The sequence below is a fragment of the Pseudopipra pipra genome, chromosome 3 (genome assembly GCF_036250125.1).
Source record: "Pseudopipra pipra isolate bDixPip1 chromosome 3, bDixPip1.hap1, whole genome shotgun sequence".
Classification (NCBI taxonomy): Eukaryota; Metazoa; Chordata; class Aves; order Passeriformes; family Pipridae; genus Pseudopipra; species Pseudopipra pipra.
This window is the reverse complement of record NC_087551.1, coordinates 50,478,184-50,497,274: the sequence shown is the minus strand read 5'-3', so window position 1 is coordinate 50,497,274 and position 19,091 is coordinate 50,478,184. Positions and strand designations below refer to the sequence as shown.

The window sequence follows — 19,091 nt, the reverse complement described above, 5'->3', positions numbered from 1 at the left end:
CTGGTTGGACTGTTTAGGATATCCTTCACTGCAAAATAAATGGAGAAGCCATCATTCTTCAAATTACTCAGGGAAGGGGTAGGTATTGAGTGATCATGGCCTCAGTTAATAGTCTTCCAAGCTGCAGGATATCACATCTGCTGATTCAGCAAGCAAAGGCTCTTAGGTCTCCTAAGGCTCATGCAAACCCAACATAAGGCATCAAGTCTGGCCACTTTGTAACATTTTTATGGTGTTTTCTAGGAGAAACCTAGCTGCCTTATTCCTTATCAATCTCCTTCAGAAGACTTGCTTCCTAAGAAATGCAAAATCTGAGCCTCCATTATTAGAGAACTCCAAAGGTGATGAATTTAACATCTCTGTGCTACAGCTGTAGCTAACCTTTTCCAAAACTACTGCTAATAATCCCTGAAAGGTTAACATCTGAATGCATTCTATTATGCTGATTACCACACCAGGGACACCATAATGAACAAGGAAACACAGCCCTATTCTGGATTATCCCCTTCACATAACAAACACTAGCATCACTATTTGTCATGGCCCTGCAGTACCATCCACACAACATCACTGTAACTTGTGGAAGTGGAATTTATCTTCTGCTCAGACATATACCTTTGGCATACTTGGCTGTGCAAGTATGTGAAAGCTTTCAAGGGAAATGATAAGTAGATGCTCAAAGTGCCAGTGAAGGAGCAAGACTCATACAAGCGTGTGTTTGCTTAGCATCCTAGAAATGAGATAAATGATGACAGTTTGTAGGGCTATGGACATATTTAAAAATGCTTCATAATTATAAACTGCTTTGATTTTCCTAACAGAGTTGCACTTTGTAATGTAGTGAGCAAAAGTTTTTCTTCATTGGTACTTCATTTAACTCCAGTTTTGCTGCACCCAGATTACACTCAAGTTCTAATTAAATCCCTGACTTGATTATCTAGTAACCTTGGGTGAATCTTATTAATATAACTCTTTTAAAAGGAAATAAAATTAAAGCAGGCCTTTGCAAACTCTATTCTAAGTGCAAACAACTTTATCAGCTTAGAAAACTGACAGTAGCTACAAAGTTTCGCCAGTTCTCACATTTGTTTCTGAAACTCATCTTTCTAGGTAGCACAATTCTGTTCTGCACAGAAACAACAACCGTGGCAACCCTCAAAGAGAAACTATAGCAGATAAAGAATCCTGAAATAAAGGGCTATTATTTTCAGACACCTATGTAGTTTAAAGGAGGCCAATATATCAATGCCTTGATTCAGTAACCAGCTGAATGTACTTAGTTCAAGATTCAAGATAAACGCTACAGCTCAAAGCTCACTCCAGAAGAACAATCACTAACGGAAATCAAAACTTCACGTGCAGCACTGCTGAACGTGGGAGCTTTAGAGGTGCGCTACTGAAGCTCTGCTCATGTTTCATCTGTTTACGTCACCAATCCACTTAACACACCTAAATGCCCCAAAGGGTGTGCCAAGTGCACAAAGCCATGCAGTACACAGGCTTTTGATATATAGGCAAGTATTTGTTTAATGTGATCAGTTCCCTCAGGATGCTGCAAATCTGCTTTCTGCATTTTAGAAAATATCTAAGTTATTTCTTAGAAGAAATACTTCTTCCAGAAACCTGAGTTTCTATTAAGCAGAAGTAAAAATGCAAGAAATGGAAAACTTCTTCAAAGAGGAACTTTCTTTCCCCCCTCACGATACTCACAAAAGACTGAAACAATACAAGAGACGGCAGTAGAGTAGGCTCTTGAAAAGGAGACTCCTATTATATTAGCAGAAACATGATGGAAAACAGCAGTTGGAAGTTTACAAAATGCTGACTGGATTACATTTTATTTTATAATAAGAGTATGTATCATGTAGACTGACTAACTGCTGAGGTGATGCTCTGGCAACATGATATTCATGTAACAATATACACAACTTCAAAATAATTACAGAGTGACTTTATTGAGCACTGCATCAAAGCCCAGAGGTAATATAAAAAATTCAAACATGTAATTCACTTTGTAGTCATATGAATTAGTACTTACAGCTATAAAAAAGTAAAACCCACAGTATAATTACAACAGCTCTCTCTAAGGGTTTGGAAAGTTATATAACAATTTACTTGTCAGTTCAAGGAGGCTTTTTTTTTTTTTGGTTCCACAGTTAAAGATCTCAAGAATCATTGTGAATGGAAGAGAGAAGAAAAAGTAAGTTTAACCCAAACCAAACTTGCATTACAGTGACTGTCAAGTAGCTCTGCAGAGTAGGTCTGCCAGTCTCAGGAAGGGAGCCATTTAACAGATAGCCTGACAAAAGCCCAGGCTTCCATCTTCACTGGTGGCTTTGTCTCCAGGTAAACCTTTGCATCATTAAAAAAAAATTAGGCTGGATAACATTACTTGCAGTGTCAACAATTTAGGGATCCACCCAAAGGCCTAAATTATTCCACCTTTACTGAGCCAAATCCAGTATAATTTTGCCCATTTGCCAAAAATTTCCCAGTCTACATACAGTTTGCTCAGATGAAGATGAGATGTGTTCCCAGAAAGCAATCCATTATCTTCACAGCTTCTGGAAGTAAGTGACCCCTGTCCTTACATATGAGAAGGACCAGAAGTGGATGCCAGAAATGGTTTCTCCTTTCTGAGCAGACACTAACCTGTAGTCAGATAGCACTCCATGTTTATCAGGTGAATGAGGCCAACCAACACATACAAAACTGGTAAGACTGCGTAAACAATTAAACATTTGCTGATGTCACACATCTTCATATAGCATCACACCTTCTCAGTGCAACCTCTTCATTTTTTTTCCTGTCCAACTGAGACAAAATCATAAGACTTTTAAAAAATGGCTTAATGGGTCAAAGCAATGGCACATTCTACTCATGAGGGGAGGATGATACTAATTAGGTACCTACAAATTTGAGAGCTGTAAGCAGTCATTTCTCTCCAGTATCTCTCCTCCTTCTCTAGTGTCCCCAAAGATTACATATGGCATGTTAGAAGTCACATTCTTGCTTGCTGCATGAAGAATTTCTTACATAACTTGCTGTACTAATAAATTCCAGAGTTTTGTTAACCACTATGCATTTCATTTTTAGCTCATCTTCTACCTTTTCCAGAGAATACCTGCTCTCATATTGTGGGTTTCATAAAGATAGGTCAGATAGTTCAGTCATCAGCTTTGAGATCTTAGACACACTGGATGCCTCTTTTTAACTGAGGTCCATCACACGCCTGCCATGGCCTACTTAAAGGCAAATTCAAAGTCCACTAAAAGATTACCTGTGTCAAACCCAAGGTCAGGAACTGCTGCACAAAATTTCATTCCAAACAAGTATCAACTTACTTTTAAAGCAATTACAGTGAAGACTTGCTAACACAAAAGTATGTCAGCAGAAAACATGACTGAACAATGAACAAGGGAGAAAACAAAATAAATTACTAGCTAGCCTCCTTCTTCCCCAGCTAAAGCACACAGATCCAGTTACATAAAGATTCACCTGCAGAGTGTAATGATGCTAGACAGAGACAAGCTTTTGGAATTAACCAACTCTAAAGCAGACCAGACAGCATGGTCTTCTCTATGGGTCACTGAAAATACACTAGAAACTGTAAGAAAAGGTAAGGGTGAAGTTGGTTTGTTTTCAAAATTTAAATGCAGCGGAGCATTGAAAATAAGGCAGAAGAAGAAACAGAAGATTATTCTGTTGCATTTTTATTAATCCACTAATTTAATTGAAAAAGGATGACTTCGCTCCCCCCTGCCACAAACAATGCATCTCATCTGTTGGACAGATGACACATTTGGAAGACTAAGTTAAAATGTGTTCTCTAACGATTCAACATCCCTAAGTACCAAAATAAATTGAAAACATAAGCATGGAGCACAAGCAGAAAAAGGCAACTTGGTTGCAGACAGTACTCAAATTTATTAAGACTAAAGAAAATCATTACTATGAAGTGTCTGCTAAAGCTTATGGTCCCTGACATGTCTTAAGAAACAGATCTGTAGAGCCAAAATCAAGACTTCCAGTAATTTTTCTGTGAAGAAGCCCTGTACACTTACAAATCTAAAAAGAGTTCAGTTCAAAGCATAGTAAAGTTTCTCCTCTAAGTGTCAGATCAGGTTCTATTACAAGATACTATGGCTATAGAAACTACAATAATATCAACAAGAACCTGGGGAATTTATAAAGAAAAGGTCAAAGATGCAGTTTTCAAAGCTTTGGCTGCATCCTATGAACACAATTGGGTTTGCTCCTTTTATACTTTACACCTGCATCACTTGCCTACAACAGCAGCTTGCAGCAGAACAAAACCTCTGCTCCTGCAATCTGCTGCACAAGACTCCCCACAACAGAGAGTGCAGAAACAAGTTTATTTCAGGTATGTGAAGTTTCAGCAACATTCAAAATCAGCATATATATACAAAGAGTCAAACAAGTTGGTAGAGAGCAGATGCTCTGTTTACTTAGCCGTTTCAGGTGCTCACTGATGTTAGGCAGCCTCTGGAGGTGTGAGTGGGACTCCTGGCTTTCATCACTCAGCAACACTTGCTTCACTTAACCAATGGCAGCTCAGCTCTGGCTCCTCTCAGGGATGAAGCAGGTGAGAGGGAATCACCCTACCAAATGGATAATTACTTGGGGATAGGGTACAACCATCACCTCTAGATTAATCAAATCTTTTCCTTTCACCCTTTCTTAAGATAGCGTGCTTTTCAACCCCTTCTTCATTCTTCCTGCTTTCCTCCGCAGTTTGCAACTTGTTCACTTCTTTTGGGACCAAAATTAGATATAGTGCTGTATCTTGTCTCCCTGGTGCCAATGAGAACTGAACAGTTATCGTTTGTGTCCTGCAGACATCTCTTTTTAATACATCTCAGGATGGAATTTAGAAGAATCAAAGTATATGGGACTATCACTAGTATAGACAGGCATGCATAACATAGAGCTATCACCCCTTTTCTTCTTTACCCTACATGAGTGCATGCAGATTACAGCAGAAAAAGAACTGGAAGGCCCTCATTAGTTTTTTTATGAAAAGCAGCATATTTATTTCTTACTTCTCAAGTTAATCAGATTGTAGAAGTTATCTTTCTGGTATGCACTTTACCTCATAAGAAGATAAAGGAGATAAATTATTTAAGGACGTGGTTCACTGATACTGGTATTAGTTGAGGGAACTAGCATGAGTTCAGGTAGGTTAAGAATTTTAGTGTCACATTAATTACTGCATTTTCCACTGGAAGGTTTTCCATGTAGTATCAGAAAACCTGTAAGCTGCAGAATTTGTGCAAGACTGATTTTAACTCCAAAGCAGCCTCATGCTATATGTAGCTTGGAACTGTAAAGTTTAAAACTGCTGTTTTTCCTCCAGAGCCCAGGGTTTTGTATGCTCTGATATGCTCAGAATACACTGGCACAGTTATTCTCTGTTTAAGTAGTAAATCCTATCACATCCAATGCACATCTTTATATTGGATACTTGCAAAATACTAAGCCTAGTTTTAAAACTTTTTATAATACTTCACAGCACTGGTGATCCCTTAAGTAACCTCAGTACCTTACAGCAGTCTCTATCCTTCCAATGCAATATTCATGAATTCACCCTGTGAGCCAATAATATTTGATTTGAATGTGGTGAGTGGTAGACTGAATAATGTATTTCTCTGTATGCACTTGTCTTTCTTCACATTAAGGTTTAACCCTTTTGTACGTATTGTGTTTGACTATTAGGCAACTCATTAGTGCAGCAACTCATGGTTTCACTATTGCCAAGGATCTGTCATGATGCATTTCAGTTTGCCCTCCTGCCCCTTACTTAAGGCCCTCTTCCTGTAGCTCCACATTTCATTTTAATGTCTGCAGCATGCTTGTCTTTTCCAATGCACTTTAAGCAGACACTTTGTAAGTCAACTGCAGTATGAAATAAAGGTTGTTTATAGCCATAACTGGACTTTAATTTCTAAAACAGGCCAGTTCTGCTGAACTGTAACCCACATGCTTGCTACAGATGAGCTAGCTCTGAGGTGCTCTCGCTCTGTATGCTCAGAGGAACTCAAAGGGACTGAATTTCCATCACAGCTCCTGCAGGTAACAGATTCAAATCTAGTTCATGACAAGATGTCACCACCTGGAAGGACCAACACCAAGAAGTACCTACAAGAGGGACAATGTGCTGCTGGCCAGCTCTTCCAGCAGAACCAGAACAGAGCAGAAATCACTGTGTCATCCAAAATGACTCAAAGGCCCAGAATACCTATCCTGACAGACCACAATCCACATCTTGAGTCACAAGTGGATCCTGTGGTGTTGGAGATGACACCTCAGAGGCAATAATGGAGGAGACCTAGTGTCAAGTGCTCCCATTTCACTCTTCTGGCTGACTTGCTCAGGCAAACCAAACCTCATTCCTGATGACCAAGGCACAACTCCTTGCCATTCCAGTGGAAGGAGCTTCTCCCTGTATCCACTCAAAATTCCTAATAGTGCCAGCCACAAAGGCCTCCACACTCCCTCAGGACAACAGAGTCTGTGGGTGCTGTCCTGAGAATTACCTTTTCACATAACTGCACTGCCCTGCCCTTGCATTACTTGCCCAAATTCCTCTTTCACTTGAATTACCATCACTCTCACACAGACCCCTTCAGCCCAGTCACAACACCCTGTCCTCTTTGCCTGATATTTTGGCTCTACTTTTGACCACATGTAGGCATGTCCACAATCACATTTCTGATTAAAGCTCATGGCCCTTATTAGAGCACTTCACTGCTATTCACTGTTTCCTGTACTAAATCTTATACTTTTGTAAAGCCTAAGTACAAAACTTCCAGAATCTACCAGTTCACCTTCAAAATCATGAGGCTTTCAAAATAATACCAGAATTCTTACTTGGTGGTTGGCGTTTTTTTTCAGTTTTGCAAGTCTCCACAGCATCCCAGGTTTCAGACTTTTTTTTCCCTTCAAACATCATATCTAGAAAAAAACCCCTTTCAATTCAGGATTTAAGAATGCCATCAACAAATAAAAGACTCCTGATAAAACCATGAGTGTTACTCAACTGAGTCACAAGGCTTAGCAAGATTAACCAAATCAATTGTCACTTTCAAAAGATACTCTGTTATGCTATCCCTATGCAGAATGGCAGATTTTTGTTTTTTCCACTGAAGGTCTAGGTCATCCAGACCCAGCTGTAATTGGACTTTAGTGTTATAATCCAGCACTTCCTAATAAAAAGATAATGAAGGTAGCCATGACCTCCTCCTATGTTATGCTTGTTTATAAATACCTTCCTGTCTTGGAAAGAATGGAAAGAAGATGGGAATGTATTGGAGAGCTGGAAATTTAAAACTGTAATCTAAGAGATATTCATATACTTTGAAATAATCTGCACAGATTATCTGCAGGTTAACAAAGATCAATTCAGAATGGATTGTGTTCTAAATTTCAGTGAAAGCACAGAGTTTTACTAGCTTCAGAAACAATTTAGGTAGATTTTAGCTATGGTATGTGACATAGGACAAAACCTACAGATTGCAAAATTGGTGATATTAGAATCTTTCTGTTTTGTGTAATAGTAGGTAGGGTGTTGTGTGAATGCCAGACTCAAGCAAAATTTACATTTATTATGCACACAGCCTGAAAATTAAAGTACCAACCAAAAGACAAAATACTTTCTAAGCATCTTTGAAATTAGATGAAAACTGCAGGCTACTGTTGTTCACAAAACCTGCATCCTTGTTGTGTCCCAAAGTCTTTCAAAATTGAGAGGCTTAATAAAAAGCTAGTTCACTACTGTTTAAATTTTTGCAGGACATCAGCATGCACAGCATCCCTCATAGATTTATCTTCTTGTGACAGGCAATCTGGCTGTAATTTCCCAAGTCTCTTTGTACTGTCCATTTACTTTCAGTCAGCCTCCCCATTTCAACACATTTCTGATATACTATAAACTGAAGAAGTATTAAAAAGTAAGAAATCATCTTCTCTATTTTGGTAAATCACAGAATAAAGTGATTTTTTGTCCTTAAGATTCTTGAGCAATAAATTAATATTAACAAAACAAACAAAGTAGTGCTCCTGTACTATTCAAATATTTTTGACCCAATTCACACTTAATAGCACAGATTCAATTCTACCTTTTGGACAGATCTCCATAATACTAGTCTGCTATATCATTCTCCCCCTGTAGCTTGAGCAGGATTACAAACAATTATGAACAACAATGGCAAAATCTTCTGGAAAAATCAGAGTTTTCTTTCATTGAGATACTGCCATTTAGAAGAAAGGAGAACACAATTTTAAAAGAACACAAAATAATTATTCCCAATATTTCTACAACTATTTTGCATTGTGTGCTGGTTTTGACTGGTGTAGAGTTAATTTTCTTCACAGTGGCTAGTATGGGGCTGTGTTTTGGATTTGTGCTGAGCCCATTGTTGATAATATAGTGATGGTTTTGTTATTGCTGAGCAGTGCTTACACAGAGCAAAGGCCTTTTCTACTTTCCAAGAGGACTGGGGGTGTATGGGAAGTTGGGAAAAGACACAGCCAGGACAGCTGACCCCAACTGACACATGCCATATGACATCATGCTCAGTATATAAAGCAGGGGAGGAGGAGGAGGAGGAAGGAGGGCACATTTGGAGTGATGGCATCTGTCTTCCCAAGTCACTGTTACATGTGATGGGGCACGAGTGGGCCACTGTGTTGCTACACACTTGCTTGATGGCTGGGTTTAAATCATGGCCCACTGCTTCTAATAAACTGAGGGAAGTGGAGAAATATTTTATGGGGTTTTTTTAAATCATAGTATTTTATTGAGTGTACTAGGCTCAAAAGCTGAGTTATACTGTAAAACAGTGCTTCAAACCGTAAGGGGATCTTTGTGGTTAAGGCACTTAGTGAATTCTCTCAATATTTTATCAGCCAGATAGTGAGTCTGGTAAACATAGGAAGTTACTTACTCTATTTTAGCACTACTAAATTCTGACTATTTTTAATAGCTGAAAATTTGCACACTGGATGATCATCTCAACTCATCATTTTCTAAGTAGGATAGATTTTTTTAAATCACTGAAATCTTTCCCACCCTGTCCTGGATGGACTACTTCAAAGATTATCCATCAATTTTTTAAGAAAAGCTAAACAGAGAATTTTAACTGTATAAAAAACACATACACTACTATTCATGCCTTAAAATCCCTGGTAGGCATGTACTTAAAAGGAAACAAATCTTGCTTGCTTTTCAGTGTTTTGGGTGGGGTTTTTTTTGATTGTTTTTTGTTTGTTTTAAACCAAGCACTTCATCCCTAACAAATCAATCATTTAAGACTGTAGGGGGCTAAAGGGTTAAAATCATGGTCTCAAAAAGGCTGGCTAGAACTAAAAACATGAGTCCAAATGAAAAAGGAAATATCCACTAAAAACACCTTTCTGATAACATACTTAAGAAAGAAAAAAAAGTTATTGTGCAGAAGTAATTGCAGCCAGAGAAAAGAGAGGTAAGAATATGTGAGAGGAACAGCTCTGCAGGCACTCAGTGAAGGCTCAACTGGCTTTCAAGGGAGAACCAGAACCACATCAGCAATATTCATGTACAGAAGTGAGCAAAGCTTTCGTTCTCTGCTTGCACTGAGAAAATTGCTGTTGCCACCTTTTGTAGGAGGCGTGTCCAGGGTGCAGGGGAGGCACCCAGGGCAGGGAAGCCCAGGGGACATGCGCAGGAATCCATAATCTCATTGGTTACCAGGTCACATGGTTTTAAGGGATAAAAAGAGCACTGAGTTTGAAATAAACTCTCTCTGATCACCACCTCAGTGGGGAGCAGACTCCATTTTTTTATTACATAAAGGCCCAATGCAACAACCTTTATTTGAAAAAACCAGACCAGTACCCTGATCTCCTGAAACGTGATGATGCTAATTCCTTATTCTGTTATTTTCAGTTCTTACACTAGGAAAACCCCCACATGTTATTAAAAAAAATCCTAAGCTTTGGCACCTAGCCATGACAAAAAGCCAAAACTAATATGATTTCTAACAAACCACTGGAATGTACTCTGCAAAACAGCTATGGTCCAGTGTGTATCAACTGTTGCTGGCCTTCCACTGCAGTTAACTATGCACTGCCGATATTAGCTACCAGTCATTTCAACACCAGGCAATGAATTGTTGTTCATTATCTGCACTTCTATTTTTTAAGCATTTTGTCATAAAATATTTTAAATGCTGGATTCAGGATTAATTTCTTCTGACATGTTTTTATATGTTGAGTTAAAGCATGCATAGACCTATAACCATCTATTAGTTTAAATGTAGATAGTTATCTAGTCATAAGAGTAGAGGGTACTTGAAAGACAATGACAATTACAGTGAATTTACTATTAGTTTCACTCACACCTGCAGAATTCACAGTTCAGGGATGAAGCTGTTAGAGGGTAATAACTGCAATATGCAATGCATGATATTTACAAAGCAAGAGCATCTTTGTTCAAAACATGACCTTAAGCAAATACCAGGAATTATCGGCCCTTTTTACCAATCCCCATCCATGTTTTGATTAGAAGAATGAAAAACAAAACATAAAAACCACCCACTCAGGAATAAGCGAGCTTGTCCGAGGGATGATTAAAATGATCCATCTTTTATCAATGTTTTTAAAACACAAGCAAATACTTCAAAAAGCAAAATACTTGTAACTTACACAATGCTATAGCCTGTTACTCCACCGAGCTTTTCACCAAGCTTTCAGGAGTGAGGATGAATACAGAGGAAGCCCACAAACTTTCCTGACTGTAAGCAGCTAATCAAAGAGTACCTACAAAACCAATCAATCGTGTAGGTATCTAATCAGCTGGCCTTTCTACAGAGAGCTGAGCTGCAGTTGGATGAGGCTGTGTGATCACAGCACAAAATTACATGTTTAGATAGGCAAAAGATGTTTTCATAACGCAAACAGAAAAGTTTCTGGCTTAGATAAATCTGTCCAACTGGTACTGCCCATTGGACTATGGATGTCATCCACCATTAATTGGTAAAACAAAATTCCCAAAGTATCAAAATTTGACTGCAGTTTTCAAGGTTGAAAGCTCTTATCTAGATGACAGCATTTTCTTTACTGGAACAGCTTGGCATTTCTGAACGCTAATTCAAGCATGAAAAATATACATCTGGAATAAGCATTGCTTTACTTTTCCAAGCTGAGTGTTAATCGTGGAGACCTGACAAACATAACGCTTCACTCCCTGCAGGCTGCTGTATGCTTGGACAAGAGAAGCAGTTGGTACACAAAAGCCAGAGGTGCTATTGCTTAAAATAGATTTTAAGTGTGAAACATTTGTTTAGCCTTACAATTCCCACATCCCATCTCAGTAACGATAAATATAGCAGGTTGACTTTGTTACTTCTGTCTACATCCGTTTTTGTAACAGTGTAGACAAAAAAAATGAGTAATTTGCACTGAGAGGAAAAAAATCAGATGTACATCATCCCTCTAAGTGAGCTGTCTGAACTTTAAAAGTGTAAGAAATACCCATATACCAGCTGAAAATTACAGATTTCATTTGCACACAGACTTCACAGAAAAAGGTGAAGAAACCCAGACTACTGCTTGTTTTCACTGATGACTAAGCTAAGTTGAATTGCTTTCCACATTACCCTCCTTCTGCTGACCAAAACCCAACTGTTTCACCATACTGATGTACACATGTGGTTGAGCATTTCAACTCAAGGCCTGGTGGCTCAGATAGTGATTTCATGGTTAATTGGACAGAGCTGAGTGAGGACTACCACCAGAGATAGTGGCTATTCGCATTCACCCCATCTTTAACTAGTCACTTCCACCTGCTGCACTAGCATCCACAGTAGGCTGCATCAATGAAATAAATAATCTGTTCTCATGTATAGTGCATTTCTGTACTATACAAAAGGATTTAAAATAGCCTTATCTGGAAAGACAGGCACAATATAGTATCAAGTAGTCTTTTAGAAAATAAATCAGGGGAAAAGAAAAGAAAACAAACCAAGAGACCTTACATACCTGTTTCCACTCTTTTCCTATTGAAGAAATCATCATGATGCTCTTCCTAACCAAAAATGTCATGAGGTGCCATGATGATGGGAGGGAAAAGTTTATGCTGCACAATCACACGTGATGGGAACAGTGAACTCTATCCCTATAAAAGGGCTCATTACTCACATTCATTAAATTTATCCTACGGACCTGCTTCAAAGCATTGCACCTGCAGCAGAGCCCATGTTCACTTGTTTAGAAGCTGCCTTGTTAGATCCAGATGCAGTGCCTCGTATAAATGTGCTGACAGACAAAACCACTAAAATCCTACCTCCCCTTGACTCAATGACAAAAATTCCATTAGTTTAATCACACTGAGATTTAACCCATGTTATTTATAAATGCCCGAAAACACTTGAGGAAAAATATTGAACAGGGTAAATGCTGTTGATGTAAACTCAGCAATGTTGCTTGGCACACAAGTAAACATACAATGAGTTAAAAACAAAAGCCAAAAAAGCAGGGAGAAAGCAAACACAAAATAACAGCAGCTTACCTTTTGAGGGGGTGGTCCGTGGTCATCCAAATAAGTGGAATTTCCTACAAAAAGAAGAAGGATGGAGATAAACAAAAGCCATCCAATTCAAAACTTGTCAATTCATGGAACCAGTGTACCTCTATCCCATTGGTTTTGTGGTGTAAAATAATTAAAGGAAAATATATTCACTCTGCTTTAATTTTTGATTGACAAAATAAAAACAAAATTAATTTGTTTTGACTAAATTTGTAATAATAGATTAGATGCACATTGTCATTTTAGCAAAAAAAATTGCTCAAGGCAGCTTTAGTTAATCAATCACAACTTTCAACTGTTTGCATGACAAACACTGTCAGCTGCATCCTTGCACATTTTAAGCAAGTGAGCACAGCTAACCTCAAAAAGATTTCTTAAATAATAAAGTATCAAAGGCCTTTATCAAATTTTGGTCTGATGGAGTTGACAAGCATTCACTTATCTCTCTTCTAACATGTATTTTTCCCAACCTCCAAGCTACTCATTTGTTCCCAAACAGTATATTGATTGAATGGGAGTTGCATTCTGATGTAATGACACTTGCCTTTTCAAGATGTTCTTTTTATTCAGATAAAAAGCTTCAGAAAAAAAAAAAAGCAGCTTCTAAACAAGTGAGTTGTCAGCTACAATAAAAAAGGCAAGAATTTCAGACTTTTTACCCATTCCTTGCAAACACACACTAATATATAAAATACAGTCTCCCACACACACATAGTCTGTCTTCTCTGCAACTGTTCTTCCTGAACCCTTCTCCCAAAGGATTAATCAGGAGCTTTCCCAACACGCCCCAGCAGATGATGGAACCTTGCAGCAAGGCTTAAAGCTCCCCTTAAGCCACATGTGCCTCTCCTCTCAGACATCTTCCTACCAAAAAAAGCAAAAATACCTCTGCCCTAACCTTATATCAGTATGGGGTATGACAATAATTTTTACAGGTGCCTAATAGACATCCAAATGTCACATGTGAGTATCTCCACTCCTGAAGTGTTGGATGGTGCAGCAGAAATTGCCTCTGGGGTAACACAGGCTAGTGAGAATAAAATATAACTCAGTACACAAGAGCTCTTCTTTTGTGAATTTAGCCAAAAAAGACGCTGTGTCACACTGTTTTTCAGAATGTCAGAAAAAAACCCTGAGATTTCTGGATCCAGAAAGCAGGAAGGAGACACTTATGTGCGAGTATGACAGATTTTAATGTACAACAAAAAGGTGGGACTGCGTTCCAGAAGTATTTTGCATTCTATTTTTTCTCTGGTTTTCCAGCATATGTTATAAAACCATGAAAACTTCAGTCAAAAGGCTTTCAACTCATCTAAATATAAGTCTGAACACCCCAAACTTCTTCTTTTACAGATGTATATACCTTGATCTTGGAAGAGTTTGTACTGCTATAAAAGCCTGAACAGTAACTTTTTGATAATCTGAAATTATGAATCATTTTCTGAAGCACAAGAAACTCATCTTTCTATACATTTTACACAAATACCCATCCTTTGAATAACACAGTTGCTTAATTTGATGCCATAGATAATATGGCTGATTCTCTACATTTAGGATAAATTCTTTATCCATTCCTCTGATACGATTCTAATTGCCAGGGAAGTAATTCAATTCCCAGACTGCTAACAGAGTAGCGTATGGCTTTCTGTTACAGTAGCTATTCCACAGGCAGGGAGATGGACTTGAAAATAAGCACTTCAGGAAAACCCACAGTTACATCTGGGAGGAGAGCAAGGAAACTTCCCGTTCAGCATTTACCTTTTACTGTAGAATCAGGCTGTTACTAGTTCCTAGCAACTTTGTCCTCTTTGTAATTAGGCAAGTGGAAAGACTGACACTGCTGTCAATAAAAGCATTTCTTACAGTTTGTGTCAGAAAAATTGCTTTATTTTGACTGATGATAAAACAAGTGATAGTGTTGTCTAAACAAGTTAAGACATTACAAATGTCATAAACATTATATGAAAACTACTAACTTGTTAGAAAGAGTAGCAAAACTTTGAGTTTTCTAATTGATATTAAGCAGTATATGGTAATAATAATATATTTTTTCTTGTCTCCCCCAAAAATATACAGTTTATGCTTACTTAAATAAAAAGGAATATTACTGCATATGTATTAACTATCTTTAGCAATCACCTATTACAGCCAATTTTGCTGTAGAGAAGGATTTGAATTACCAGTCATAGTTTAGACAGCATCTTATAGAGCAGCATCGAATGTCAGAGTTATACTACACAAACATTTTTGAGGTACTTTAAAGAGCAAACAACTTAACCAATTTCACCATTCTGTATCCGTAATCTATGTTCTTAGTATGCAGACTGCATTTTCCTTTTTTAAAATTACATCAAAATGTCCCTGTGGGTTTGATTTCTGGTTTTACAATGGTTTTTTTTTCACAGCACATTTTAGTTACTGCTGTATCTACTGTATCAGTTTGACGAGAGTGGAATGTTTTGCTAAAGAGGCTGAGTTATGAGATAGACCAAACTCCTTTCTCTCAGCAATTGTAAATCCAAAATTAAGGGGCTCCAATCGAGGAAGTGTGGAAAAAAGGAAGAAATAACAACCCTTTATTAAAAGATATATATATATATGTTGGCAAGAACAGTAACAGAACACAAAAACAGCTAGACAATAGTCCTGTACCCAAAAGTCCCCTTCAAACAAAAGGTCTGAATACTTCTCTGTCCTTTACCGCAGTTCTAATCACAGTTGGCAGGGGCGCTGTTGGATCACTGGAGGTGCAGAGCCTGCAGTGCTCTGTGTTGGCCTGCAGGGAGTGCTGTTGGATTCTGTCGGTCACCACGCGGGAGGGGGGTCTGGGGGGTGGACTCGGATCACGGGAGAAGCCGAAAAGAAAATGGAGACCCTTCCCCCAATGGAAGAAGGGAGAAAGGAAAGCAGTCCACCCTCATGGAACTCACTGTTGTTCTCAGATGAGGGTGTTTCAAGGCTCCTCCTTTTTTCTCCCAGTGAGCGAAAAACTCTCCGATGAAAACACAGCAGGTACGGGCTGGAGACAAAGACAGCTTGCAAACAAGGTGAGGCCAGTGGTCAGGGCTGACCAAGATGAGAAAGCCAGAAGGCTGGCCTCTAGGCTTTTTCTCCAAATGCAGGCACGCAAACCCCGTCTCCGTCTCCGTTCCAGAGAGAAAACACAGCAATCTGTCCTCTCCCTTTTGAGGAGGGCCAGCAATTCTCCCAAAACTCCCCCCCACCCAGTCTCCAATGGGCCATTTGGTAGAAATGCAGCTTGGCCAGCTAGGTCCTTTGTAACGCTAATCGCCCCCCTTTCCATTCAAACTCCATCTTTCCTAGAGTGGAGGCAGGGGGAAGAAAAATTCCCTCCCCTTGGATTTCTATAACATCTACTTAAAAGACAATAGTAAAACTATGGGGCATTATATAAAGGTCATTTTCATGGTAGTTGCTTGCTCAAATTCAGAAGCAACTAACTGACAGAAACTAATTGCCAGACAAACACAAGGAAATAAAAAGTATTGACTTGAAACCTAGAAAGAACTTACAAACAAAGAGCAGAGGAGGGAAAGCTTCAGACAGTCCCCACGCCCTTACACTGCCCCAAACTCCATGTGCAAAGCTAGCTCCTGTCTCCTGCCAGATCTCCTCCTTCTGCTCTTCAGGCATATGAACCAGAGTCAATCTCTGAGCCAACAGCACGCCACATCAATTCAATAGACTGAAATCTTTTGGGTTCAAGTTTTAAATGAGAATTCGTTTTCAGTAATAAAAGCGAAACCTTTTGCTGTATGATTCATATCATACCCTAAGTAATACATTAAAATAAATCGACAAATCCAGCTGCAGTGGTGTAGAGCAGCAGCCTGTGAGGTACACCGGCCAGTTCCTTAACCTCACGAAGTTCAACATGTGCTCTCACTGTGCTTGCTTCCACTCTGCCTGCAAAACAGGGGCCACACTACAGCAGACTTAATGCATGCAGAAATATCATGCAAAACATGCATATATGTGAGAATATTTCTGAAAAAAATCTGTAGGAAAGATGATGACTCCTGAGCTGGGTATTTACAAGTTTTATGAACTTAAGACAGGGTGTTGCTTTCACACATGGGGCCATTCTTCAGAAAATACATATCAGATTATGTTAGTTTAAAAACAAAAGAAAAATTCAGCATTCTAAATATTGTAACAATGGAAAAATACCAAAGTAAAGCCAATCTGTGAACTACTAACAGCTGACACAGTAGGAGGGGTTGCACAGTAAAAATCAGGGACTTGGGAATAGATGCCATAAGCACCAAAGCCAGTGGCCATAAGCTCAAGTGTTTATTCTAACTATATTAACACAACAAGCTTATCTAAGATAGAGAACATTATCATGCGGTTTTTATATGCTCTGGCACACGCAGCGTGTGTTTGACATCACTTAAGTGCACAAGACAAAAAGAGGCTTTCTGTGGTGGAAATGATAAAGTGATAGAAGAGGAGGTCATCTTTCCTCATTAGTAATCTTGCCCATTGCTTTGAAGCAACCTATGGCATTAAATCATCAGGATGACTTCTCTCAAGTCCTTTAATAAAGCTTTAATAAAGACATCATTGCTCTTGTCTGCTAATCTCAAGAAGATGATTCTAGATTTTTTTTTCCTGGACAGGAGTATTTAGTGCTGCCTTCCTGTAATAGCATGAAAGTCTAAGGCATTAGAAAGAAGTCAGACAGAATAATCAAATCTCAAAACAAGTGGGATTATGCATTCCACAAACATGCTCAACAGCACACTTGAGCTGACTGAACACAGTCTTCTCCAGACTCTGTCAGAGATAAAAACAAGTTGGCTTTATTACAGAAAATGGTGAATACATGGAAGCAGTCCAATTTTTTCCATAATTTATTATCTTTGAGGTTAAGTGAATCAGCTGTATGCAAAATCTTTGGGGAAACCTTGTGGTTATGTTCCTTTTTTCTTGGAACCACTGAAGTGTGGGGGTTTTGCTGAAGCAAGCCAAGTTTAAACAGAGAAAGACGGTCAGTCACCAGGATTAAGGACAAACATTTCTGTGCCCAGTTCAGAACCACAGATAAGAAAAATAACTACAATTCTGGAAATTACCTTTCCAAAAAATTACTGGGGAGTACAGAAAGAGGAGGTAAGTGGGCTTATGTATGAACTAAAGACCCCTTGATAGCAACCGAAACAGGGTAACTCCACTTGAATAATTCAGACATCACGTGGAAAGAACTGTATAGAGACAAAGACAGAAAGCCAACATGGAAAATGTGGAGTTTTGACTATTTTCCTGGATAAGGGTTTTCCCTTGTTGGGAATCACAAGCAGCAGTCTAAGGGAGCTGGGATCCAGCTACTGCCAAATTTAATTTGTCTTGTGAAAATCCTTCTTCATTCTCTTCACTTGGTCACCATCTCAAACTTCCAGGCGCCAGTACAACCTTTACTAGCAAATCACCCCTTACATCATCTAATGCTTAAAGGAAAGAAACAGTTTAATAGTCTTCTGATGAGTCTTTGGTCATAAAATTGGGCTTTGGAGAACAATTTCCCCACTAAACACCTCTAAACATTTACAACTGCACCTTCAAAATAAATGAAAGTGTGAGTGAGTAATCAGAAGAGAATAAGTTCTGCTCTGCTTCCTTCTTTACTTTTTTCCCTTCCAGATAAGCAGTGGACATCCTTAGAAATTTCATAGATATTTACACATCTGAAACAATAAGATGTTCTTAGTCATCAGGTCTTGGAGCCCTTTGTGGTCCAAAGGCAGGAAGGGGGCTAGGGACTACAACTTGAAAACCAGCAGCTTAGCAGCATGATGTTGCCCACAGCTCAAATCCAACCTAAACGGAAAACCCTGCTACTGCTGAGGTCAGCACAGCCATACCAGATTTTGCAGAGGAAAGTTTTTCCAGAGGTGCACAGAGAAGATTAACAAAACATAGCAAAACCCCATTGACCAGTCTGCACTGGAATACAAAATGACTAACTGCCATTTCTTACATCATATGTAAAAAGCTGTGCACCTACAATTGATTTCCTCTGTGCAAGACTAACATCCTACCAAAATTTTCATTTCTGGCCATGAAAAAATGTAGAGTAGACATTATTTTTTAAGAACACTCCGCAATGGATTTTTCTTCTTCCTTTCTTGCCTTTCAAAACATTTTGGTTATACTTAATCTTTAAAATCATAAGTAAAAAAACCCCCCCAGCACCAAACCCGTACATTTAATTCATTCTACATAGCTGAACACAATGAAGGAAAGAAGCTGGAATATGATAAAAATACCTATTTTGCTTTATTACCCAGTGAACTGAACCCTAGAAACTTCATTATGATATAAGTAATATTTATTTACCTACAAGTTTCATAGTTCTAGCACAATTAGGAGAGAAACTGGCACATATAAGTGCACATACAAGTTTTTGAAAACTTACTAGAAATTCTGCATATGCAATATATAGAAAAGTACCATAGGAATACAGATACGAAGGGTTTGAATA

General features: G+C 38.6%; 1 protein-coding gene across 1 annotated transcript in view; it reads right to left on the bottom strand.

Moving 5' to 3' along the window:
- UST (uronyl 2-sulfotransferase) overlaps positions 1–19,091 on the bottom strand; it is a 156,429-nt gene that overhangs the window by 82,644 nt on the left and 54,694 nt on the right. The window contains exon 2 of the mRNA XM_064649081.1: positions 12,569–12,612. Within this exon, the coding sequence (XP_064505151.1) occupies positions 12,569–12,612 (44 nt within the window). The remainder of the gene's footprint in view (positions 1–12,568; positions 12,613–19,091) is intronic.